The sequence below is a fragment of the Manis javanica genome, chromosome 6 (genome assembly GCF_040802235.1).
Source record: "Manis javanica isolate MJ-LG chromosome 6, MJ_LKY, whole genome shotgun sequence".
Lineage (NCBI taxonomy): Eukaryota > Metazoa > Chordata > Mammalia > Pholidota > Manidae > Manis > Manis javanica.
The window spans coordinates 85417587-85443796 of NC_133161.1; the positions used below are offsets into that span (position 1 = coordinate 85417587).

At 45.0% G+C, this 26210-nt stretch overlaps 1 protein-coding gene and 1 long non-coding RNA gene across 10 annotated transcripts in view; one reads left to right on the plus strand and one right to left on the minus strand.

Annotated features, from left to right (window-relative positions):
* The window catches only part of MAGI2 (membrane associated guanylate kinase, WW and PDZ domain containing 2), a 1446279-nt gene extending 1427339 nt beyond the window's left edge, over positions 1–18940 (plus strand). For 5 of the 8 annotated variants that reach the window (XM_073238936.1, XM_073238938.1, XM_073238937.1 and 2 more), the window contains one exon: positions 16162–18940. In XM_073238936.1, coding sequence (XP_073095037.1) covers positions 16162–16796 — 635 coding nt within the window. In that variant the 3' untranslated portion in view covers positions 16797–18940. The remainder of the gene's footprint in view (positions 1–16161) is intronic. The other 3 variants (XM_073238939.1, XM_037021507.2, XM_073238941.1) reach the window with 2 other exon arrangements.
* LOC108392763 (uncharacterized) lies at positions 5903–15897 on the minus strand. 2 transcript variants are annotated; one of them, XR_012132346.1, is made up of 6 exons: positions 15610–15897; positions 15005–15067; positions 14375–14665; positions 10372–10458; positions 9475–9606; positions 5903–6528 (listed from the first exon to the last, which is right to left on the minus strand). It is a non-coding gene; the product is annotated as an uncharacterized lncRNA (long non-coding RNA). The 2 variants fall into 2 exon arrangements; XR_001852106.3 differs by lacking the exon at positions 15005–15067 and having other exon boundaries at positions 5904–6528.
* Positions 18941–26210: the final 7270 nt, after the last annotated feature.

A 26210-nucleotide genomic window follows, 5' to 3' on the forward strand; every position in this document is an offset into this window, starting at 1 on the left:
TAACTACATACCAGGGCCCCATGAGAATATGAGACTCACAGGCAGCCAGACAGGTGAGGCTCATATGCTCCCCAAGCTGAGGAGAGGGGTAGGGGTGGGGGACTTCAAAGGGGAGGAAGCCAGTGCACAGGGACATGAGAAGAGCAAGTGTCTGTAAATAAATGTTTGCCATGCTTTGAGATGTCTTTATTATATAAAACAAAATTATCTTTGGTGATAGCTCTTCCTAGTGCAGGCTCCCTATCTATCTAAATTCTTTTGGGCAGTGACGGGAGAGATAAAAAGGAAAACTTACAGTTTCTTAAAAATAGTCAACCTAAAATAATCCTCATGGTAAGAAGACACATTTGCTCCCTTATAGTCCAATACATATGTATCTATTTCAAATAGCCCATGTCTCTCCACATTTCTCTAAATTATTAAAGTTGGCTGTGGTTCCACTTTCAAGAAAGGGGAATGAATGATCTCTGACTGACCTATTCATTCTTCATTCCACTGGTATTTATTGAACACTTAGTATGTGCCCAGCACTTTGCTAGCAACCAAAGTTGCAGCTGCGAACAAGACAGATCGTAATTCCTGTTCAATAGAAATGCACTCTAGGAGCGAGACACACAAATAAATTGTAGGAAATGCTGTGAAAGAAGCCACATTGCTAAAGTAGAAAATCACCACTTTGGACGTCGGGTGGAGAGGCCTCTGACGAGGTGACATCGAAGCTGAAGGATCTGCTCCTGGGAGGTGACAGGGGGCCAAGTGTTGAGGCTGTAAACATGTAAACAGCCCTGGAGTCAGTTCCTACTTTCAGCAAATGTCTACTGAACAGAGGTGGCTGCTGCACAAGTTTGGCTTCATATCTGAGTCTGCATCACTGCTGACAATCCACCAATGTCCCCTCTGCCCTGTTGCTATTTAGCAACAAGAAGGCGGGGGGACAAGCAGGACCAGCCTGTTATCCCCGGGGCTGAGCGAGAGGGCAAGTGTTGGCGGCTTGGACACCCTCCCCTGAGATCCGGGGAAAAACAAAACCACACCAAGCCGGGAGATGTGTCAGCCTCAAGGGCGCAGCAAAACTCACCTTTATTCCATCAGAGGCTTAGGTATGTAGGGGAAGATAAGGAAGTAACAGAAACCAATGGGAATTGATTATCTCATCTGTCACTAGGGTCTTTAGGCAGGTTTCGGGTTAGGTGGGGAGGCGGAGTTAGGGCCAAGAGCAAGCGCACAGGAAGTTAGTTAGGCCACGAACGCAGAAGTAACAAGGGAGGATGGAAACCTCCAGTCTGTGGCCGTCACAGGCCTAAAAGAGGCAAAAGGTCCCAATATGCCCCACCTGCCAGGACCTCCTCCAAGGCAGCCTCACTTCCAAGGGGCTGCTGGCACATGATGGCTTTTCTACACGTGCACAAGCCTGTAAAACCTGAGGCCCTGATAAAGCAGAATCCACAGGGAGAGCCAAATAGAGTTCCTAGTATTTCTTCTCAGTTCTCTTATTTCTGAAGAAATGATTCCCATGAAAAGCCATACCTTTTGCTAAAATGAAATTAAACCTGCTTGCAATCAGTCATTACATATGAGACCTAAATGCAACAGAAATTGATACCTATTGGTTTTTTGCAAGAAGTAAAGGAAAGCTCTGAGGGTTTGTTTTCAGAAATAAAAATTCATAGGCAGCCTTTATCAGAACCCAGAACCCTTACCTCTCCTTTCAAGGTAAGGCAAACTCACTACCTGCCCCACCCCAGCCCCGCCCAGCCCACCTTCTGTCTTTAGTGGGTCTCCCAAATGTTGTCTCTGACTCCTGGCATTCCCTCCCTTCCTGCCTGTATGCATCCACCCCACACCTCCCCTCACGCACCCTCAGACCTGTAGCCTGAATGTGGATGAGGCCTCGGCTGGTTCCAAGTAGCACCCTCATTTGCTCTTTATTGCCAAAGCAGGGGAGATGCAGGAGGCTTGCACATCCCTGTGGTAGGAAGTAATGTTTGTCAGCATCATCAGCCTCCTGACGTGGAAAAAAGGGATCTAGTAACCAGGGACATGTGACTGGAGCAAAGGACCCAGCAGCCCTCCAGGGCCTAAGTTTAGAGAGAGGCCTGAGATGCCAGCTGGGGTGGGCACTGGGGTCCCTGCTTGCCTTTATGACAGCTCTTTTCATCTGGATGCCCCTGGGGCCCTGGGCCCTTCTCAGGTGGATCCTCCAGGCAGAGGATCCCCAGGATCTGTAACTGTTCCTCCTGCTCCAGGACAGTGACTGTGCTCAGGGCACCTGCAGCAGGATGGATGGGAAAGGCACAGGGAACCCACATCTCCTTTTGCTCCTCATGGGAACTTTAAATAAGAGTCACATACAAGCTGAAAGGATGGAAGGGGACAAGTCCTGGACAAGCCTGATAATCTCTATGAGCCTCAGTTCCCTCATTTGGGTAATGAAGATAATGACAGCAACTGTATCACTGATTTCTTGCGAAATTAAAATGCCAGAATGCAGACACAACATTCAGCATAATAGTAAGTGCCCAGCAAATGGTTTTTCTATCATTATCCTTATCATTTACAAGTGTTTCTTATGGGCCAAAAACTGTAGAAGATGCTCATTTAACTTTTACAAAAGTCTGGGTAATTTAAATTTCTGTAACAGATTTCTGAGGTAGAGATTATATGACCGAGGCTCAGAGAAGGTAAGCAATTTGTCCAAAGCCTACAGCTGGTCAGTAGAAAAGCTAGGATTTAAATGTATACTATAATTGAAACTCTAGATTTTAGTGCTCTGTCTCATGTCTGCTCTTCATGAATGCTGACATAGCAAGTCAGGCTCGAGCCCGCCAACACCTGCAGGACGGGCTCACTGTCCTTGTCTTGCAAGCGAACAAGCTCATGGTCACCTCCTCTCTCGTTACCTCACATCCTGGGTCGCAGCCGGGGCTGCCTATGTGAGTCCCCGCAGACTCAAGCACAGAGCATAGAACTAGAACAAATGAATGAGTGTGTGAATGTACAAATGCAAAGAAGGCAGAATCATGTGGTGGATTCTGGAAAGGAATAACTTAGTTTGAGATGTATGAAAGTGACAGATTTTGAGTTTTTTCTCTTCTCAAGGTAGATAAGAGTTGGACATGATTCAAAGCAGAAAAGAAGCAACAACTTGAAAGAAAGACTAATTACTGAGGAAACAGGGCGATAATTGCTGTTAACAGCAAACTGGTAGTCTAGTTTTTAGTTAAAGACCATTTCCTCAGGGAGGCCTCCCTTCACCCCTCAGTGAGGTTAGCACCCCATTAAATACTTCTGCAGGAGCCTTTACTTTTCTTAGCTTTCCTTTGGATGAAACATCACACATGGAATCACTTATTCTCCAACTACCTCACGTAACAGGCTCTGCAGAAGCGAGGATGTCATCTTGTTCATGCTCCATTCTCAGCAGCCAACACAGTGCCTGGTACACAGTGGATGTTCCATAGATGTTAATTAAATGCGAGATTAATCATATCTCTGCCCTGAGAGTGATGGTCCTTCTGCTTGCCAATACCAAAAAGAGAAAATTTTCACCTCCTGATAAAACAATCTAAAACAAAAGACACTCTGCCTGAAGCAACATACATATGAAAAGTTTTAGTTTAAGTGTAATTTCTTTGTGTCATGAATAGACTTCCCTGTTAGATGAGGAGACGGGAGCCCGCTTGTCGCTCTCCTGCTTCACATCCTCCCCTTTGTCTTTAAGGGGAGTTCTCAATATCCAGCCAGCACTCAGATCTCCCCACAGCCTGCTTTCCTGGCCTCCCCTCCCTTCACCTCACGCATGCCTCACCGTTCTCACAGCAACCCACTGAGCACTTGCTGACCCCACTTTCTGGAATACTCTTCTGTACTTTCTGCATCTAATGAGCTCTTATTCTCCCTTCAAACTCAAACTAAAACCTTCCCAAGTCCCAAATACAGAACCATCTTTTCTCTCCCTGCCCACCCTGCAGCAGCAGTCCAGAAATCTGAGATGGTCTGTGATTCCTTAGGGCGTAACTGTGTCTCGTTCCTCTTTACCTCCACAGTGCCGGCACTAGGCTGCTTAAAGGTCCGCATGTTTTCTAGTGAAATGAAATACAAGAAACCCTTGGGTCCTCCTTGCCTAGTCTCTACCTCTCACACACCACAGCCAGTCCATCAGCAGGGCCAGTCTAGTCTGTCTTCAAAATACATCTGAATCCAGCCCCTTCCCCCCACTTCCCTCACTGCCTCCCCATCCAAGCCATCATCCCTTCTTGCCTGGGCTACCGCACTGGCCTCCTGACTGGCTCCTTGATTCGACCTGTAATCCACTCTGCACATGGCAGCCATGCTGGCTGTGTCCTTCCTCTGCTCGAGGCCATCCAGTGGCCTCCAGTGCACTTAGAATGAAGTTCAAACTCCTTCCTGAAGCCCTGTGGGCCTCACACTGCCCACTCACCATCCCTCCCACACGGCGAGGCCTGCCTCTGCACTTTGGCCCGTGTGACTTGTCCCTCGGCATTCACATCCCTGCTCGGTATCACCCCATCAGAGAGGCCTTCCCGGGCCACCTTATCTACAACAGCCCCCACATTTCCCTCCATCTCACCTTATTTTCCCCATTGTACTGATCCATATGGGACTTGTTATGATTACCTATTTGTATATCAATTTTCTCACTCTCCCACTGAGACAGTAAGGTCCTTGAAGACAGGAATACTGCTTTCCTCATAGGTGTATTTTCAGTGTGTAGACCTGTATAACACAAACTGCAGGTGCTCAGTAAATATTTGCTGAATGAAAAGAAAAGGTTTCTGCCAGGTGTCTGCCAAAGATGGCAGAAGGGCAGGTCTGGTGCTTGATGGCCAAAGCCACTTCTGGGCCACCAGGCAGTACCCATCGCAACCAGGCTGGAAGGCGGTGGTTTTACGCAGTTAGGGTGTGAAAGTTTCTGGCAATTTCCACAGAAACAAGTACCTGGCCTTCCTCAGCAAGTGTACGAACACCAACGAGTTGCATGGCGCCTACTGCATCAGGCTCTAGGTGCATATTGTGGGAGACAGTGGAGGCATGATGCTCATTAGACCAGCAGAGGCCAGGCTGCCTCAACCACCTCAGGGTTGGAGGGGACCCTGCCAACCTTGGCAAAAAAAGTGGGTGATGGCTTCTGCTGCCCTCAAGGTTATGTGTCTGAAGCCTCCAGGAAAGATTATCCACCTGGGGCATGTGGCCCGCAAGGTTGGCTGGAAGTACCGAGAGGTGACAGCCAGGGAGGAGGAGGAGGAGGAGAAGAAGAAGGCCAAGATTCATTACTGGAAGTAAGGTCAGCTCACGAGCCTACGGAAACAGGCTGAAAAGAATATAGAGAAGAAAACTAACCAATACACAGAGATCCTCAAGACCCAGAGACTCTTGGTCTGAGTACAACGAAGATGTTATTCTTCATGCTTGGCCCAACCTGGCCTTTCTCCATCACCCTCTTGGGGTGTGGGGACCACAAAGCCAGCCAGCCAGGTGCCACAGGCAGCCGGGCTCAGAAGGCTGGGGACACCAAAAGGGCCTTCATCACTGTTCCAGTTGAAGAAGGGCCTTTCTTTAGAAAGTGACTTTAAACATCTCTGAGAACTGTGCACCATAATTTGTCTATGCTCTACTTGTTCATGAGAGAGTTTTAGGAACTCAGTCGTAGGAGCAACCAGTTACTTAGGTTTCAGTATTTGCAAAAGGGAACTGGAAAACTCACTTTTTCCTGGAACCCTGTGCTGTGAATGGTCATCTGTTTGAAACTTTCCTTGTGGTCACATACCATACTCTCCCACTGTGAGAACGGGGGGTGGGAATGCCTGTGGGGCAGCCTGGGTGGGGGTGGCACAGGGGTGTTTATAGATGTGCACAGGCCGGGGAGACATGTGACCCAGAGGCACCATGCATTGTTCTCGCTGCTTTCCTGTATTTTGTAATCAGAAATGCATAAATTATTTTTAAAGGGGGGGAAAAAGGATGACTACTGGGTTCCAACATAGAAACATACAACAGAGGACAGTGTTTTGAAAGATAAAGCTGGATACAGAAAAATAACCATCTAAGGCTAGCTTGACAAAATATAACAAAATTGCATGACTCCAGACACAAGAGCTTTGCTTTCACGAATTCATTTTCTTTTTAAACAGCCAAAATTGTTAAAAAGGGGACTTTGTTCCCTGGGGGCACATTGATGGGGATAGAGTTGCACATTACTTGTGGGGCTTTGGTCCAGAAGTGAATGAATCTGACGCCTGAGTCATGCCCAGGGATGGCCGAAGAGGCAGAGGGCGGGATCATGAAGACTTTGTGTGGGTTCCACAGAGATACGAATGTGGCTGAAGTCCAGAGTATCCCCCAAGTAGCGCATTTTCATTTCTGCCATCTTTGACAAGAGGTGGCTATGTCAATTTCCATCATTTGTCCCATGAAATAGGTTCCTTCTGATTGATTATTCTCATTCCTTGTTTCTGCTTTCTGCCGTCTTAGGGCTGTATTTCTGTGATGAACACAACTCTAGAAAAGCTTTTAGATTAAAGATGCTTTCTAAAGATTAAAGTAAAACCTCTTTGTTTCAGATTCTGCTAACTCTGTGAACCCAGAATTCATTACCAGTATCACTGGGCTCACACGTACGTTAGTCCAGTGGTGAGGAAGAAAGGGTGTTACTAAGCAAATTAGTGGAGGAAATATTATTTGCAAAAGGAGTAACCAACTTAAAGACTTCTCCGTGCCAGGCTTCAAAATAGTCTATCCGAGCTATTAACTTTTTCACATTTAAAAAATTGAAGTATAATTCACATGTAGTAAAGTTAATCCTTTTTAGTGTATAATTCTGCCAGTTTTGAAAAATACTTGGTTATATAATCGCTACTGTAATCAAGATACAGAGCAGCTCCATAAGCCGCCAAATTCTCATTCTCCACCGTGCTTAAGGCTCGGCCCTGTCCCCACCCTGGGAAACCACGAACTGGTTTTCTGCCTGCGTAGTGGTGTCTATTGCAAACCCATTGTGGATCCAAGACCTCGGCCATTGCATGCCGGTGTTTACCCATCCCCAGGGGATGGACATTCACATTGTCCTTTTTAGTTTGGAGTGAGTAAAAATAGAGCCACTATAGAAATTCATGTACAGGTTTCTATGTGAACATAAGTTTTTATTTCACTCGTGTAGCTCCCTCAGAGTAAGACTGATGACTTATGTGATAACTAAGGGTTTAACTTTTTAAGAAACTACCAAACTGTTTCTAAAGTGGCTGTTCCACTTTGCATGCCCAACAAAAACATATGAGGGTTCCAGTTGCTCCACATCCTTGCCAGTTATTTTTAGTAGTAGATTGTTTTTTATTTTAGCCATAGTAGATGTGTACTAGTATCTCATTGTAAATTTAATTTACATTTTGCTGTTAACAATGTTAAGCATTTTTTTATGTGCTCATTTGCCAACCATATTTTGCCTCTGGTGAAGTGACAATCTAAATCTTTTGCCCATTTAAACAATTGGGTTCAAACTATTAAGTTGATGGCTTATGAATATATAAATACTCATATATATTATTTCATTTGGTCATTACAACTCTGAGAGAGAAGCAGGGCAGATGCTAGTTTGTAATTCTTAATTCTCCATTTTGCTGAGGAATTGAGGCTGGAAAAGGTTAAATGACTTGCCCAACTTCACCCCAGGTGAACCTGAAGTACTGAAGCACTGAAGTACTGGAGCACCAGAGTGCTGGGCACTGGATACTGGAGTATCAGAGCTTGAAGCCAGGCCTGCCACTGCCACTCTCTCCCCCACTAGTTGCTGACCCGCCCCGCCTGGAGAGAAACAGGGAGGCCTTCTGCTCAGCAGGACTGTGACCTCCCCGCAGAGGCCCAGGCAGAAGTCAGGAAAGCCCAGTCTATCCTGCCCGTTGTGCCCCACTCAGTTCCAACCCCTGAGCCCAGCATTTCCCTTGACTTTGTCTCCCTTCTCTGCAGTTCAGTTCCCACCTAGTAATATTTAGAAAAATATCTATCAAACAAATCTTCCCTGACTTTCTCCTCTTCCCACCCCCTGGTGGGAATTTTTGCATTTTCATGGGGGCTTTTAGAGACCTCACTTATCTGCTGGTGGTTTGCACACTGCTCAGTCAGAGCTTCCGGGTTCCTGACAATTGGCACGGCAAGCCGGAAAGGGGTGCGTGGGGGAGGTTTGGATCCACCCCCTGACCAAAGCAGTTCCCTTCTTACTGTTTTACATATTGGCTTTCATTTAAGATTTTATTGGAAAGAAGAATGCTGCTTCCTAAAACTTGCTTGAAATAAGTGACTTGGCAAATAGGTCATATAACCTGTAAGGTAGGTATTTGATTCATTGAGGTTGACCCCTTGGCATCCCACATGCCCAGACCCTCAATTTGGATCATCCAGATTTCACACCCTTGGAAACTGGAGCTGAGCTTCCTAATCTGTCCTCAGTGACCATCTCTGATAGGTTACCCCATGATATTGGCTCCCTTTAGTGTTGGGACATACAGGAAGGGCTTGGCCGGTGTCTTTAGTCCTTAATCATTTCCATCCACTTACTCGAGGGCACTGGCCAAATAGTATCTTTTTCCATGTGTGTCCTGATTTGAAAAAGGCTAGAAAACACTAGAATAGAGTAGTGGCTTGGGCTTGGGCTTAGGCTCTGGAGTTATGTGGAGAGTGATACTGATTCTCACTCATTAACGGAGTGGTCCTGGAAAATTGCTTAATTTATCTAAGCCTCAGTTTCCTTGTCTGTGAAATGGGAGATAATAGCACCTTATTTCCTAGAAGCATTGTAAGAATAAAAAGGTAATGATACAATATACATGGCCCAGCTCCTGAGACGTATGAAGCAGCTCAGGATGGCAGCTGCATTGTCAGTGGCCCCTTCTGGCCCTGAGGTTTGCCCTTCCGGTCCCAGAGGGAAAGTTTGACACAGGTTCACTGCTACACCTTTGATTAAGCTTTCACAATGGGTGTAAATGTGAAGCATCAGTAAGCAAATACAGACATATTTTTAGAGTTATTAATGTTTATAATATCTAGTTTTCATCTCTGTAGTAATAAAGGAGAAACCAATACAGGTGTGAAGGCCATTAAGCTGCCTCCGACTGGAAACAATGCTTCAGAAAGAGCAGAAACAAAGTGATATAATTAATTTGTTCTGAAATTTTATAAATGCACATTTTTCTTATTTGTATTGTTACAAAAAGCAATCACCTTAGTGAAGGTTGAACAGATCCTAATGAGCCATAATGGTTTGAACACAACTTTAAAAGATTTTTCTTTTGAACACTAAATGACTTCCCATTACTGTCCTTTGATCTACTCTAATCATTTTTATGTTTTCCTACAATATTCTAAATTAGAAGAAAATATATTTCAATACAACCTCATTCATAATCTCTAACCCAGCTACTGTGGGTTACAACAGAAAAGGTTTTCACAAGAAGTAACACTTACCAAATCCATGGATCTCTTTGCAGAATAATTTTATTCATCTGAGCGGTAAAACTCTTTACGTCTCAAACTGGCTCAGTGTTTCCAGTATTCGGAGTGAGTATTTTTAATTCAATCCAGGTTCGGAGTGTGGCACTGTGAAGGATATGTTGAAGTACATCATATTATCCCTGCCTTTAAGGAATCTAGTATCTTATGCTCTGATTCCTGCTCTTATTTCCAGCATTTTCACAAATCGGCACCCTAGCTATGGTGACCATTGAAGGTTCAAACACAAATGGCATTTCTGAGCCTCCATTTGGAATAACAGTGGATCTGCTCTGACTGTCACTTTAGATGGAAGTTTCTGTCCCACTGCCCCAGAAGAGGAGATGAGCCCCATTTCTCAGTCAAAAAAGTGGATAGCAAATGACTCCAGTGACAGTGTTCCAGCTGAGCTTGTAGAACATCACCCAATTCAGAAAGTCATTTAACAACCCTGCTCCATTACCTACCAGCTTTGTAGGCTTGAACAAGTTACTTTGCTTCTTTATGCCTCGGTAAAAGGCTTTATCTGAAAATGTGCAGGTTTACTTGTGTTTAAATACATTTAAGGGCTTAGAAGAGTGCCTGGTCCCTAGTAGGCACCTCAGTGTTAGCTGTTGCCATTATTAGTCATGCCAGTAGTGGTAATACTATTATTACCTTCCTGGACACCCTAATCCAAAAGGCAGCCATGAAGTTCTGTATCTCAGCCCTGTACTGGGAGTGGTGAGTGGTAAAGGAACCCTCATTCAGGCTTGGGGGACCAATCAGCCCAAAGCTGGAAGCCCTCAGGCTATCAGGTAAGATGTGGGGCAGGGGACAGACCCTCCTATCCCTGCAACAATCCCTGACTCCCTTCTAAGGGGTCTCTCCTACCTTTCAGCACAGGATAAAATTAACTCTTCTTCAGTATGAGTTACACTTTCCTCTTCTGTACAAATTATTTGCTCAAGGTAGAACCACCTGGGAAAACCAATAACATAGTTATTTCTTGTAATAAGTACTTTATTCCTACCAGTGGGTCACCCCTCTGGTTACTATTACTTGAGTTATATTCCATAAAATAAACAAGTTGTTAAAACACAGTAAAAGGGGTGTTTTGTTTTGTTTATCTCTGGCATAGGAAGTGAAGGAGTGTATTTTATTTTTCAATATTCCTGTATCTACCAAATAATTTAAGAGATTGTACATCTTTTAACTCAAAGATAATGGGGGATATAATTTGTGCACCTATATACTAATAGTGTGTAATTAATCAGTCTGTTTTCTAGGAGAGATCCAGAATGGCTAGAACCGACAACAGGAAAGGGAAAAAACTTGATCCTAACGTAGGAGAGGGACTTGCTTCTTTACCCAGGGACTGTAAGATATTTGGGGCTTTCTTACCTGTGGGAGCATGTGAAGCTCCACAGGCACACTGATCAAGCGGTGATTCCCCAGGGAAGAAAATCCTTTAAGCTAAGTCATTACAGCATTGCAGCTCGTACCATTAACAAGGGACATCTGTGAAAAGCTGGGGCAACTTGACTGGCAAGTCCTCAGATCCAGAGCTCTCCTTGTCCCTCCCCCTCTCAGGGGCCGCCGATGAGGCGGAGAACTCTCCCCAGGGCACTCTCTATTGCTGGCATCCTCTTCTGCACCCTTTCCTCAAAACTTATTTATTCCTGTCCAGCTTCAAACACACATTAGCATTTCACCACCATCCTCCCTCTGCAAGCTGATAAAAGTCACAGACACAGACCTATTTTTGGCAGATTATTCTTTAAATGAAGATCTTTTGCTGGGACCTATTTCCTCAAGTAGGCATTTGGTTTCAAGTCTTCCATTTTTATTTGTGGAATAGATGTATTTGTTCACCCAATGTACACTGAGCCTTACTGGTGTGTCAAACACTATGTTAGATACAAAGTTCGCTGAGGTAAGACCAATGTGGTCACTGCCTTCATGTCTATTACAATTTAGTAATCGAGACTGATGTTAATCAAATAAGCAGGGAAAGATATAAATTACAAGTCCTATGAAGAGATAAAAGCAAGATGTTCTTGGGGAGAGCAGAATATCTCCTGTGGACTGGGGCTCTCCCTGGGGTGATATTTAAGCCCTAAAGAGTGGAGAAGGACCTGTCCTGTGACTAGCTGGGGGGGAGGACCTTCTGTAAAGGAGGATCGGCAATGACATCTCAGAACAGAGAATGAGTTTGGTGCATTTGAGGAACTGAACGAAGACTAGCATGGGTGGAGAATAAGGGATGAAAGGAGATGAAGCTGGGAGGCTGGCAGGGGCCAGATCATGCAGGCTTTCGTGGGTCATATTAACAATTTTGGGTTTTAATCTAAGAACAGTGAGAATGCACCAAAAGTTTTAAGCAAGGGAATGGCATGATCTAATTTATGTCTCAAAGACACTATTGTGGATGCTGTATGGAGAATCCTTAGAGGTAGACAAGAGTACAAGTATAGAGAAGAGTGGGTTATTGCAGTAGCCCACGTAAGAAACAATAATGTGACTGGACCATCCCTGGATATGGTAACTAGGTTAGTTGTCCTGGGGGTGAGCTCGGTGCAGGATGTATGATTAACAGTATCCTACACTTAACTTCTCATCTGAGCAACAAAATTTAGCTTTGAATTTTCTGTCTTTAACAGTATCCCCAAGGCATGCCTGTGAAAGACATCCACACTGTGCCCTTCTTTTAAGTGTGATTATCGTGGGCAGCCCACACTGGTTGCATCTCCCTGTCCTGTGTCTTGAACTCAGGCAGTGAAAGTGAAAGTGAGCATAAGCTGACAGGGTCCACGTATATTTAAAGAGAAGACTAGTAAGACTTGCAGGTGGATGGTATTTGAGAGGTGAGAGAGGAATCAAGGATGATGCCAAATGATGGTTGTACCATTCACCAAGACGGGGAAATAAAGGACAAGGGCAGAATAAGGCTTGGGAAGAAAAGATTTCCATTTTGGACTTGTTAAGAGAAGATGCCAACGAGCTGTCTGAGTGGAGGTACAAGGAGGCAGGTGGGTACACCAGCACGGAGCTGGCAGCCTACAGCAGAACCACTTGAAATAGTGCTGTTGTGTAAGAGCTACATGAACAGAACAGAACACCTAAGAGAGACTATGAAGGAAGAAAATGACCTAAGGCCTGAGGAATGCCAACATGTAGAGGCCAGGTACCAGAAGAGGAACCGACAAGGTAAACTGAGATGGAGCAGACAGGGAGGAGAAAGAGCAGGAGGATGGCGGGTCGTGGAAGCCAAGAGTTCAGTTTGTTTCCAGGAGTGGCGGTCCGTGGGGAATGTAGTGAGACTGAGTATTAGGGCGAACACAGAGAGGTGTCCTCTGGATCTGACCACAGAAAGGTCACTGGTGACATTGACGAGAGCACTTTCACTCAGGTGCAGGAGGGAGAGGGCAAGCTGAGGGCACCAGTCTGCTGGTGGATGGCACTTGTGAGGTGAGAGAGGAATAAATGGCTTTTTCCCTTCTGATTTCAGCCGTAGGACCTGGGAGCATTGTTGGGACAAAGGGGCCCTGGGAATACCAGCAGGCCCACGTGGCTGAGTTTGTCTTTCTAGGATGCATCTCTATTATTTCTAATTCTAGTTAGAACATCTCAGACAGGAAGGATGTGTGAGGCTCATCTTCCTGGGCAACAACTCTGTAAATGAACATGATCACATGCTTTAGGCAGTAGCCAGGTTCAAGGAAAAAGAGAGAGAGAAGGAAAGGGAATAAAGTTTGAAGGAAGAGAACTGAATGTGGTTCATCCTTCTGGTTACTGAGTGCTAATATCTCATGAAAACCAGAGTTTGAAGTGTTAGAGAAGGGCTCTTCCTGACCGTTCACATCACCTTGATGAGGCAGGTGAGAGGGCGAGATGGGCAAGGGGCCACCTGCGACTGGCCTTCGGTGCTTCCCAGGCACGTGCCAGGCATGGACGCCGTATGTCTGGTATTGAACTGGAGAGTTCTTGTCCAGAAAAATTTAAGTGTTAAACCATATATAAAAATGTCCATTTCATTTTGTGATCTAGTTCCTTTGAACTTCTGACTACTGTTCTTGATCAGCAGTGACTTGGAACATTTTAGCTTCTCATTTCTCCCACTAAGTATTTAAAGATCTTTAAAAAACATTTGAGAAATCTCTTTACAATAAGAGGGATTCTTCTGTATTTTTGCATTTTGCGTATTTTTGCATTCTAGTTTACTGTTCTAAATGTTCAGAAATAAATGCTAAGTATTCTCTTCAATAATGGGACCTAGTTCCTGTTGTCAGCAGTGGCCCTGAGCATGTCCACTTTACATGCTGTGATCCTATTTGCAAGGTGACATCTTAGGACAATTTTCTCAGTAAGTAAAAAAAGAGTAAGAAACACAACATTTCACTCCTAGCTCACCCATTCTGTAATCTTGGTCAAATTACTTAACTTCTCTCTGCTTCAGTTCCTCCTTTAGGAAATGGTGTGAATAATATCAACCTCTCTGTATCTCTGAAGTAATTTGAGGCCAGCTAACTGACTCTACCATATGTGATGTAATGGTGAGGAAAGAGCTATTAAAATATGAAATACCATGACCACGGTCCAGGTTAGAGATTACCATTGCACAACTACCCTCTAATTAGGCCTTTTGCAGAGATACCTTTTAACCCTTTCAGGCATTATCTTCCTAAATTAGTGGAGTTTGCCACTGTCTATCATTTATTAGTTTAAAACTCAAACCCAGCCAGAAGCAGAACATACTTCAATTGTCACTGAAAAGCATTTGAGGATTCAAAATATTTTTTGATGCAACCAGGGGTAACTGAGGTATAGCAAAATCCCACCTGGCAATCATAGCATGTGGGAATGGCTGGCTTACTGTGCTTATTCAAAACCTCACCGGCAAATATGATAGTGAATCTGTCCCAGTCCAGAATTAGGCAGCCACTGGACCACTGAAGAAAATTAGACCTCCCTTGCAAGGTGCTTTTCCCTTTGAAAGCACACGTTTCACCTGTATGAGGTCACATTTTATTTCCACCTTAGCAAGGGGGTCATTGAGGCTCAGAGAGATTGAGTAGTTGGTCCAAGATCTCACTGCAGGTAAGTGCTAGAGGCAGGATTAGATTCCAGGTCTTCTGATGCTTTTTCTGGGATGTTTTACTGTGTGAACATGATAATGGGTATCAGTCTAAGGAAAGAAGAAAGAGAACATTGTGCCCTAAATACTCCATTCAAATTTCACATCCTAGAAGAAACTTTTTTATAACTGATTTTATATGAATTTGAATTATTGGAACTATCAATCCACTGCCCTCTTCCTCTCCGTATCTCTTTATAAATCAGCATCAAAGATACCAGATAATAATCCTCAAATTTTAAACAAAGTAGACACTTGACATGTACATATTGATTATGAATAAGGGCCCCATAGTTTCTGAAAGATAATGTTACAGCGGCAGGAATTTGAATCACATGCACTGAGGCTGGTGTGTGGGATTGAAACTCTTACCCAGGAAGAGAGACTCACCCGCCACCCAGCCTTCAGACAGCAGTGTGGCTTCCTTGTTCCCCACTCACAACCGTACTCCAACTGTATGGTGAAAAAATTACATTCTAAAATGATATTCCAAAACTTAAGGATATCCAAAGGTCTTGGGACATATACCTTGCAAATATCAAGGGATCAATCACTCGATTGGATTTCCCTGCTTTAATTTTGCTTTAGTGGCCAGAAATTCAAAGATAATACTAGTGGTCATAGTAACTAACTTATCTCAGATTCCTAACACATCTGTTCTCCTACTTGGCTTCTGACCAGTGGTTGCTTTAAAAAAAACAAAATCATTTTTCATTGTTACCATTCTATTTTGTTTGTGTAAATTGTCTTGAATCTTTTCTGAAAGTGAAGAAGGCCTTAAAGCCCAAATAAATGTTGAAACTATGCTTCTTAGAAAGGATCATTTATTTTAATCCTGTGCCTTCTATAATATTAGAACTAAAAAGAATTAAGGACGATTTCTAAAAGACAGCAATGAATGTTTTTAGATGAATTTACCCAAATTCCGAGCGTTATCTGGAGGTAGCTAAGAATTATGCTTTGAGTGACACCTAATGGTTGAAAAAGTCACTCACCCAACTTCTTCCAGAGGACTCAGACCAGTGCTTCCCAGTTTGGTTCTCGGACCATCTTCAGAATCATCGGGGTGCCTCTTACAAATGCAGGGAAATTCCTGGGCCCTATCCTAGCTGAGTGGCTGGGTTTAGCCACCCGGGAAACTGTACTTTTCACAACCACCTCCAGTTGATTCAGATGAGTTTGAGAACCACTGATTCAAGGGCTGCCAAGTCAGACATCAATCACACAGGACGGTCAGGCCTGGTGACACCCAGGCAGTTAGAAGGGACCAAGGCGAAGGGATGGGTTAGGCCCGGGCTCCGCCATGACCTCCCCGATCAGTCCCGGAGGGACGGGGGTGGGCTACGGAGGCTGCGGGGGCGCGGGGCCCGGGGGCTGCGGCCGGCGGTCCTGCTGGCGGGGAGGGGCGCGGGTGGGGGCCCGTGGCGGTGCCCGGCACCCGCGCGCAGAGGCCCCGTTGGCCTGGCCCTGTCCCTGCCGCGGAGGGAGGGGGCGGGCGGGGGGCGGGCGCGGCGCGGCCCCTAACGCCTGTGCTTCTCGCCCCGCAGACGAACCCGGCCCCTGGAGCTGTCCCGCTGCCGCCGCCCCAGCTCTGCCGGAAGTAGGCGCCTGCCTCGAGGACGTCCTCTCTCCATTCTCTCCATCGCATCCAGCCCCACCCTCCGACCCTTCCCACCAGATAAGCCCAGACCCAACTTGGGATATCAAAAGGGAGCACGACGTTAGGAAACCAAAGGAGCTTTCGGCCGGCGGCCAGAAGAAGCAGCGCCTCGGGGAGCAGAGGGAGCGCTCGGCGAGCCCGCATAGGGCCGCGCGGCCGAGGCTCGAGGAGGCGCCCGGCGGCCAGGCGCGGCCCGAGGCCGGCAGGCCCTCCTCGGAGGCCAGGGCACCCGGGCCCGCGGCGGATGAGGCGCGGGCCGGCGGGAAAGAGGGGCCCCGCGCCGCGGCGGGCCCGGAGCTCGGCCGGCGCGAAGGCCCCGGGGCCGCGCCTGCGTTCGCGGGCCCGGGCGGCGGCGGCGCGGAGCGGCCGGGCGCGCGGGAGGCCGAGGGCAGGGCGGGCGGGCGGCCCCCGGGGGGCGGCCCCGCACGCAGGGCCGCCGTGGCGCCGGGGCCCTGGAGGGTGCCCGGCTCCGACAGGCTGCCCGGCGTCCTCAAACCCGGCGCGTCGGCCGCGGGCAGATGAGACGCCGCAGGCCGCCCTTCTTACGTTCCGTCTCACGGCGTTTTAATTTATTTTCACTTCACACGCATAGATCCACAAGGCACCAAGGCCTGGGAGCACGACGTGAGTCTACGAGCCGAGCGAGCACGGGCGGTTCGGCGTCCATGCGCAGACCTAACCTGACCCTGAGGTCCCCGGCTCCGCTGTGGGGGCCTTGGCAGCTATGGAAGAACCAAAATAATGTGAACATCACAGAGAGTGCAGTGTAGCTTTAGTAAGAAAAAGAAAGAAAAAAGTATTTCCCCCCACTGCATGAAGGATTTGGATGCCATCCAAACTTTATATCAAGAAACTGGACATGTTAAGAGCAATCACAAACTGGAATATCGCCTTAAAAATCAAACCGCACGGAGCAAGCTGAAACTGAGACAAGATTATATCTTTTAATTGATCTAAAGAGCTGTAAATAAATTGTTCTTGACGTATCTAGACAGGGGTTAAAAGGTTTCTTTGAAACATTCAGAACTGTTCGCCCAGGACACAGTCCCGTGGCTCACCTGCACCATCCGTCACGGGTGTGAGCAACGTTCCCTGCGCACCGCAGGAGAGTTAGAAATCTAGTGAATTCATTGGTGTGATGCGATTTTTACTGCCATTTCTGTGATCAAATCATATTTCTGTACATTTTCAGTGGTAGAAAAAGAGGTCTTAAAAATTGTATCCTAGGAAAGTTTGCCGTAAGTCAGAATTTTGCAGTTTAGTTCATAGACCTTAATTGGTTTTCAGCTAAAATACGAATTTTGTAATTGAAGGACCACGATCGAGATTGGCAACGCTGCAGTTCCTTTATGAAAAGGCTTTCCGATTGTCTCAGGCTAGCAGAGATAGTGGCTTCTTTGACAGCAATGTTGTGTTTCACCTATTTTGTTATTTTTAAACCCTCCTTCCATTGTTTCATTTTTCACTTTGATAGAGCAGAGGCAAAGAATTTCTCTTATATTTCTCAGATTATAATGAATTCCTAATATTAAAAAATCATTTTTTGGCCAATTTATTTTCACTAAAGAACATGGATCTTAGCATTCCTTTCTGCTTCTCTTCCTGTCCTTATTCGTTCTTTCAGATCCATGTGGTTTGCCAATTTTTTATTTCTTTAGCATCCTCTTGGTGTTTCTGTTTATCTTCTTCCATTTATGGTTCATCCCTAGTAAAATTCTAAGGCTTGCCTTTCTTCCCTGTTTTACCTTTTAGTTAATTATCCGTTGGTACTTATTTATAGCTACATGTTAAAAGGCCAAATGTTTCCGAGGGCAGTTTCTCTGTGACTTCATCCTTCCTATATTCTGTCCCTTACAGAAGTTCAAGTGCAAATAAGACTCACCTCCCTACACTGTAGTCAGATAAGTAAAACGGGGAAATCAGGTCCATCACAAGGTTACACATAACAGCCTCCCCGGTTGACTCTTTCCTTCTCTGTGTAAATTGCAGTAACCTGAGCGCTAGCATTTAATTTCCATCAGCCATAGGAGTAGTTCAGTTGTTTGACAAGAGAATATGTTTGAAAGCCTCAGCTGAAGAGTCTTGCAGCTTGTAAAAGCAGTTTCCAAAAATGGAATCCATTCATCATAAACAAAAGCACAAACACATGTAGCAGTTTACAATACTTTTGGTTTAATCTCAATTAGTCATTCCCCCTGGACTAGAAATCGGGTAGAGTTTGCCATTAATTTATTGAATCTGGTTTTGGACAATACTTCTATAGTGTAACTGCACGTCCCAGTACTGTATCCTCTGACCTTTATTTTTCCATGTGTTACGAAAGGATACAAAAATTGAGATTACGCTTGCATAAACTCTAATTTGCACAGTTCACGGCTACTACTTGTGCAGTAATTGCTTTATGCAGCTGTAATCCATCACCTGTGAAGACAGCACATCGTCTAAATCCCATTCCAAATAATATTTCTGTGTAGTGTTAGCTGTGAATTTACCCTGTACAGCTGTATCTCTATAAATATACTTCCATGTATTAATAGTCACAGAAAGACTGTAAGTGAGCAACTATTTTTATGAAACGCACCACTATGGATAAATTAACTTTTACAGAAATCTTGTTTACTGTATGATATTCTAAAACACTGTCAAATAAAATATATATCCAAAAATCTTTTTTTTTTCCAACTATATAGGCTGTGTGTTAATTTGAAGGAAATGATTACTGGGGATTAATTTTTTTTTAACTGCACTCTTTATAAAATTTTTTAAAGTATAAGTTTAACAACCCAAACAGGACTTCTTTAAAATTTCAATCTAAATGCAGTGGAGTTACATGGGGAAAAAAACTGTTGATGTTTTTGCCCAAGTAAACTGAGAATTTTCTCATAGACAATCTGCTTGGTATTTGCCTGTCAGCGAACTACATCGTTTAGGAACTGGCAGTCTATTTCTGTTGCTTGCTGCATTGATTGATACTGAGCCTTTTTTCAAAAAGGATTTAAGGTATCAATCAACGATAAATTCCATCACATTTTTTCCTTTTAATTCAGAAATTTTTTCATGCAAAATTCCAAGGAGTTTATGCAGAAGCCAACATTTAGTGAATGCAGTGTAGAGGTCCAAAAGGAGTGGCCAAATACCCCTTTTGCAATGTATTACACACACACCTAGGAGAAGAGAGCTCTGTGCAGCGAGAGGATGAGGACAATGCTGCCATCAAGGAGTTTATAACCCAAAGAAACACTTCTCCACCCTAGTCCTCTCAAGACTTCCCACTGATGGTGGCAACAGGAGGCCTACAAATCCCAGGCTGACCACTTGAACTCCAATATAATTTTTTAAAAATTAAAAATACCATGTGTCACTTTTAGAAAAGGGAAGCAACTGACATGACACCAGGCACAAAAGTTAAGATATTTGCATAAATGTATGTCATTCTTTATGAACCAATTTGAGAATGAATGGTCAGGGGCAAACTGAAAAAGCAAAAGACTTATAAAACAATGTGATTAGCAAAATGGGGTGTAAATATTAATAATGCATAGCTAATTAGTATTTTAAAGGAAAAAGAAAGTCATTAGGACATCGGGAAGATTAGAAAGTAGAGACCAAAGGGATTTGGACAGAGTGAGAGCAGGACTAGGGCGAAGCTAGTGAAGTGCCCGGCCGGGACAAGAGCCTTCTAATGAGTCAGAGGTCCCCTCGATCGGGCAGGAAGACATGAAAAGGTGAAGAGGGCCAGGCGGGACTGGACCGAGGGCAAGCACATCCCACCTCTAAAACTCATTTTGTCAAGTCCAAGTCCACTATGGAATATTCTGTCAGTTTCTCAAGAGAAGCACAAAAAAGAAAGAAAGAAAAAGAAGAAAAATGAAAGAAGTCACTTCTGTATTTGAAGTTGTGTGGCTTTTAACTTTTGGCAAGTGTAATTCACATTTTTAAAAAAACACTGAACAAGAAGACGAGACACTACCACAGCGAGCCATCCACAGACCAAGGCTGGCCCACAGCCCACCAATTTGCAGCCTCTGTCTGGAACAAGAGCCAGGCTCTCCGCAGAGAACCCCTCACTTTCAGCAGGGTCTGATTCACTTTCTGAGCAGTGGATCACACAAACCCCAGAGATCGTAAATTGTGTGACTCTTGAGGTCCATATGTGCCTGGAATTGCTTCAAATGTGTATTCTAAGCAGGAGGCACTCTGCCAGAAACCTGGTGGCTGCTGCTTCTGAGATAGACGTAGATCTGCTGTGAAGAAACTAAAGCTTGCATGAGCCCTGTGGCCCATTTAACAATTTATATTCTCTTTCTTAAGGAGTTTTCCCCAAACTATGTAAGCTTGGGGCTCCCCAAAGGTGAATCTATCCCTGCCCTACTGATACTACTGTTTTTTAGGCCAAATGCACGACACAATCAAATGAGCTAATTGCTGAAGAATTTGGAGTTAACAGGTATTTCTTTTCCCGAAGGCCACAGCGCCAGACAGGATGCCTGTAAAATCGCAGGCGTGCTTTCCAAGGCTTAAAATAGGAAGGGTACTATGTCTAATGCTAGGTTTCTGCATTATGTTTAGTTCATTTAGGGCACCAATGAAATGTGTAGAGATTATAATTATGATTATTGGTGGTACCAAGAGCTGTAGTTGTAAACGGTTGGGTGTAAACAATACAGCAATATCCTAGAATTAAACCGCCCCCTTGCTGGGCATCTGGTGGCATATCACCCAAGCAGCTGGGTAATCAGAGACCACATAAAAGCTGAAGCCTGTCCCACCCCTTTGGGGAGGGTCACTGGCAACTGCAAATGAGAATCGGATCTGTTCTTAAGGGTTCTGAGAATTCAGTGGGATCTTTTCTTCTGGGGACACTGCCTCCTGGAGAGTGATTTCACCTGGAAAAACCTGGGAATCTTATGGAAGCAACAAAGTGACCCTGGACTTTAAGTGGAAGGTAAATTTTCTAAAACCCTAACACAGTGTATCTGTGTGAAAGGAAATGAAACCCACTCTGTAATTTTGTCCCAAGCCAGCTGCCTTCACATTGAGGGACACAGAGAATTTCTAGGGGGACACAGGTAGTGGTAGCTTAACTAAATGCCCTAATTTGAGCTAGACATGATGCAGAACTTCTGGATTCCATTTCAAAATGTCAACTTCCGTTTTTATGCGTTTCAACCCCTTGTTCCACCACTTCCCCATTCCCACCTGCCCTTTACACTAGAGAAGAAAGACCAGTTGCCGCTCCTGCATCTCATTCTGGTACATTTCCTCAGGGTGTAAAACCTTCTAGGATGTTACACAAAGGAACAATTAGAGAATGTAGCCCTTATGCAGGAGAATCAAGAGAGCAAAGTAGAGAGTATTAGTATGAAATGTTTAAGTGGGCAATGCCTTCCTTCATCCAGAAGCACTGGTCGGGTTCCTAAGAATTAGCACCCACATTTATTCAAATTTTAAAATAAAGTCAGACTTTTACTGATTGAATGTGTGATTTGGTTATTTGACAGGCTTGACCATGAGGACTAGCTTTACCAGTTAGATTATATGTCAGGGATTTTCTGTAAATGAGCTAAATCTGAAACACCAAGGTTTACATAAAATAGTTAAAGCATGCATACAAGAGAAAATATATCCCTCGCAATATTTAAATTTGTGATAAAAAATATAGATGCCAACTTAAAAATGAAATCAGATCTAGAGTTTTATAAAACTATTTTGGGGGCTACATGAGCTAAATAAAAGAAGCACTAAGGCAAACCTACTTAACTCAGCTTAATAAAAGTTTACAAATAGTGTCTAGTGTCTAATGTATATATAAAAAACTACAGGGGAACAGAAAAAGCCTCTATTCTTTTTTTAGTATTTTTTTTATTAAAAAGTATCATTGATGTACAATCTTATGATGGTTCCACATGCACAAAACAGTGGTTGAGCATTCACCCACATTACCAAGCCCTTACCATCTCAAATGCAATCACTATATGTCAACGTAGTATATGTTACAGAGTCATTAACTGTATTCTTTGTGCTCTACTACCATCCCTGTGACCTACCTATGTTGTGATTATGAAGTTGAGTGCCCCTTAATCTCCTTCTCCCTCCGCACCCACCCTCCCCAATCATTCCCCTTTGGTAACCACTAGTCCCTATTTGGTGTTAGTGAGTCTACTGTTTTTTTGAGAAACAGCCCCTATTCTTAAATTGCCCATAATCTAGTTCGGAGAGTGAGACAATTAACAACAAGACAGAATGCCATTAAGTGTGACCATAGAAAGCCAGATTCTGTAGGATGCAGACATAGCTGGAGACAGGTGTCATGCAGCATAAGGGGCATTTTAGTTGGGTTTTGAAGGATGGGTGGGATTTCAAGAGACCGAGGAAGTATAAGGGAGAGAAAAGCATGAGCAAAGTCATAGTTATGACACTTGGAGGTAAGTTAGAGAAACTGTGAATGGTTGGTTTTAACCAGGACTGTATGGGGGGCCTGAGGAGTGGAAGGGGGGACATTAAAGCAGTAGGTTCAGGAAGACCGCAAATGCCATTAGTGACCACAAGAGTTATTAAAGTGTTCTGAGCTGAGCAAAGGTCAAATAAGCATTGGAGGAAAGTCAAGGCAGGCCTGTGGGGAGGCAGGGGACACTCTGTAGGTACTAACGTCATCCCCGGTGAGCAGTGAGGAGACCTGAGCACCAGAATGGTGGGGAGGAGACACTCTTGAGGGAGAACAAGCAGACCTCAGGCTTAGTGGATGCAGAGTCAGGGACAATCAGAGGCTTCCAGCCCAGTCGAAAAGGAGAAAATGGGAGGACCAGAGCTACAAGAGGCATCACTGTGGTTTCTGACACGTTAAGTGAGAGTGGCTCTCGGGTCTCCCAGATGGAAATGTTCATCCAGCCCATGATCATAGACTAAAGATGGAGATGCTGCAAAGAGGGTGAGGTTCCAGTGAAAGACTGAGTCTGGGCTTTGAAGTAGACTCCCTAGATCCCTGCTGGACCCCCACCTCCACCCCCAGCCCAAGGCTCTGAACTACCGGGTTGAGATGGGGCCATCTGGGAGGGAAAATTTCATATGCATTATAAATACCTCCACAGAAGTCTTAGAATGCACACAGTGCTTGTTACAGAAAGCAAGGATTCTGGATAGACTGACTTCTTTCTAAAGCCCAGGTGCCACCAAGAAAGACATGAGCCAGTTTATTTCCCCAGTCCTTAACAAGGTAATAAATGTGAGCTGCAAATGGTTCAACTACCATGGACATGGAGAAATTCATAGAAGCCATACTCTAAACCAATATCCCTGTACACCACCCCTTTCACATCCTAAAGATTAGCAGGGGACTAATACTTGGTGACATACCTTCCAGGTCCTTCTGCGTTACCTCATCATAACGGGGATGCCTGGGTTCTTGCTTCTTGATCTGGATTTCCAACTCTGAGATGATCTTAGTGTGCCTCAAAGCACGCTAATGTGAGCAAATCAGCAATTCAAGATAAAGGCTGAGAGCATGTGTATTACACTCACACATGTATACACACACACACATGCAGACTCACACATGCTCAGACATACACCCAGGGACTCTAATTTTAATATTTTTATTGTGACAAAATAATTTATATACCCAAAAAGCATGTAAAAATATATGCATAGCTTACTCAGTTTTATTGCTGGCACATGAGTAATCATCAATTTGAGAAATAATCAGGGACTCTGACTTGAGATTTGCACAGAGTAACTACTTGATACATACACATTTTTATTATTGTTCTTATTATTAATTGAGAGATGTATATGCATTTTCAGTGGTGCTCTGGAATTCCCACTGAACAAATATTTATTGTTAGCCATATGCCAGCCACAGTGCAGAGGGTTGAGACTGTGACCATGACATAGGCAGGAATGACCCACCCCACAGAGAACTTATAGTCGTTTAACCACCAAGGAGCCAATTCCACAACTAGGACAATTGCAGTTGCAATAAGAACTACAAAGGAGACATGAAGGAGCCAGAGGCAGGTCCATGGGGCAGAGAGAGGCTGCCTCCTAAGGAAATGGCTTCTTGGCGGAGAGCTGAACGTGGGCAGATGTCAGAAGGGATTAGTGCCAGTGGGAGATGCTCAGGAGTCCAGGCCTGAAGGAACGGAGTGACCAACCTCCCCAGTGTGCCAAGGACTCTCCTGGTTTTAAAGTCGAATCTGTGTCCCAGCCAACAACTCAGTCCCAGGCAAACCAGCATGGGGCAGCCACTCCAGAAGGAACTGGCTGTTTTTCTAAGGTTTGCTGCTATTTCTACAAATTTCTTACAGAGGAACTTGTTATTTGAGCACCGCTTAGGGTGAAGGTTAGCTTCTACAATTCACCCAGGTGCTTTATCCAAAATAAGAACAGTAACTATTGCCCCTTGACTTTCTCCAGCTAATGCTCAGGCCCAACTTTGTCCCAAAGCCAGCAGCGCTTGAGCAGCACCTGGCTCTGGCTCTTATTACAGGAAAGTTAAGGTCAGGACCAGAGCAACAGTCTTCTTGTTCCAGCCTTCCTTGCTCAAAACCCAGGGAGAGATTTTCCATTAGTGTCCTTGGCTGAATTCTAGCACACTGGGTCCAGCCGGGCAGAGTTCCTTAGATGAACTTGGCCCCCCACTGTAAATGTTTGCTGCAAGCATGCAAAAGGCACCTGCCGGCTTGGCCTTGGCCTGGCCCAGACTCCCTCTGTGTCTCTTCTCTGATTGTAGCTCCTCCCAATAACATGCATGCATGCACACATGTACACACACACATGCACACATATGCACACACACACACACACACAAATCCCATCTGAACCCCTTCCCAGCTCTTGTCCCTCCTGTCAAGCAGCCCGTGAATGAGCACACTATTCTGTTAGCTGGACCATTCCAGCCATCCTCAGCCCTGCAGCCTGTAGCCAGGCCCTGGCACTCACCCACTGGCCCCTTGGTTAGGGGACTCTACCTGAGCTCTTGCACTGACCTCTTGGGATCAAAGATCCTTGTGGTCTGAATTGTCATATGCCTTTTGCATGCTTACAGCAAGCATGTACTGCGGGGCCAAGTTCATCTAAGGAACCTTGACCTGCTGGACCCAGTGTGCCAGACTCTCCATAACCTGCTCGCCAGACAAGACAGGTCATTCACAGCCAACCCCAAAACATATTTTCACTCTCTGTTTTTGATCTGAGTCAACAAATACAAAACCAAGATTTTTTTTTAACCATTGCCGTTATCAAGGAGCTAACACCATAAGGCCCTGGTAAAGTTTTAAAATATTGTTAGGTATAGACCTCCTAAAACATGAAGCAGTCATCTGGGACACACAGCCCTATTAAGGGGTGGGGGCAGCCAGGGGTGATTTTTGTCCTGGGTTCCTCTGCCAAGGTTCTTTCAAACAGAAGCAGTGGATTGTTTAAACAACACCCAGAAGATGAGCTGCTGTCAAAAAAGGTTTATTTCTCACTCAGGTAACAGGTCAGGAATTGCTGGTTGAGGAGCAGCTTCTCTTTGTTTAGCGAATCAGAGGCCCATGTTCCTTTCATTCTAGGCTCCACTATGCCCAGAGCTTTGCTTCTGAATGAGTGGTCTGAACACCAGCAGCCCAGCTGTACTCCAGAAGCTTGTTAGAAATACAAGGGTTCAGACACACCCCGGACCCCCTGCACCAGCCCTGAATTCTAAGAACATCCCCAGGTTTGGGTGACTTGAATTCCCAGAGGTTTGAGAAGCACTGCTGTGGAACCTCAGAGCACCCTACGTCCAGATAACAGAAAGGGAAAGAGGGTATGGAGTGAGCTGAGCCCCTTTGGCCCTTCAAGTCTCAGCCTACAGAGGACAGGACACTCCCAATCCCAGTCCCTTGGGGAGACAAGTCAGGTGGCCCCATGTTCAAAAGGACTGTGGGAAATGTAGCTCCTGACTGGCCCGCTCTC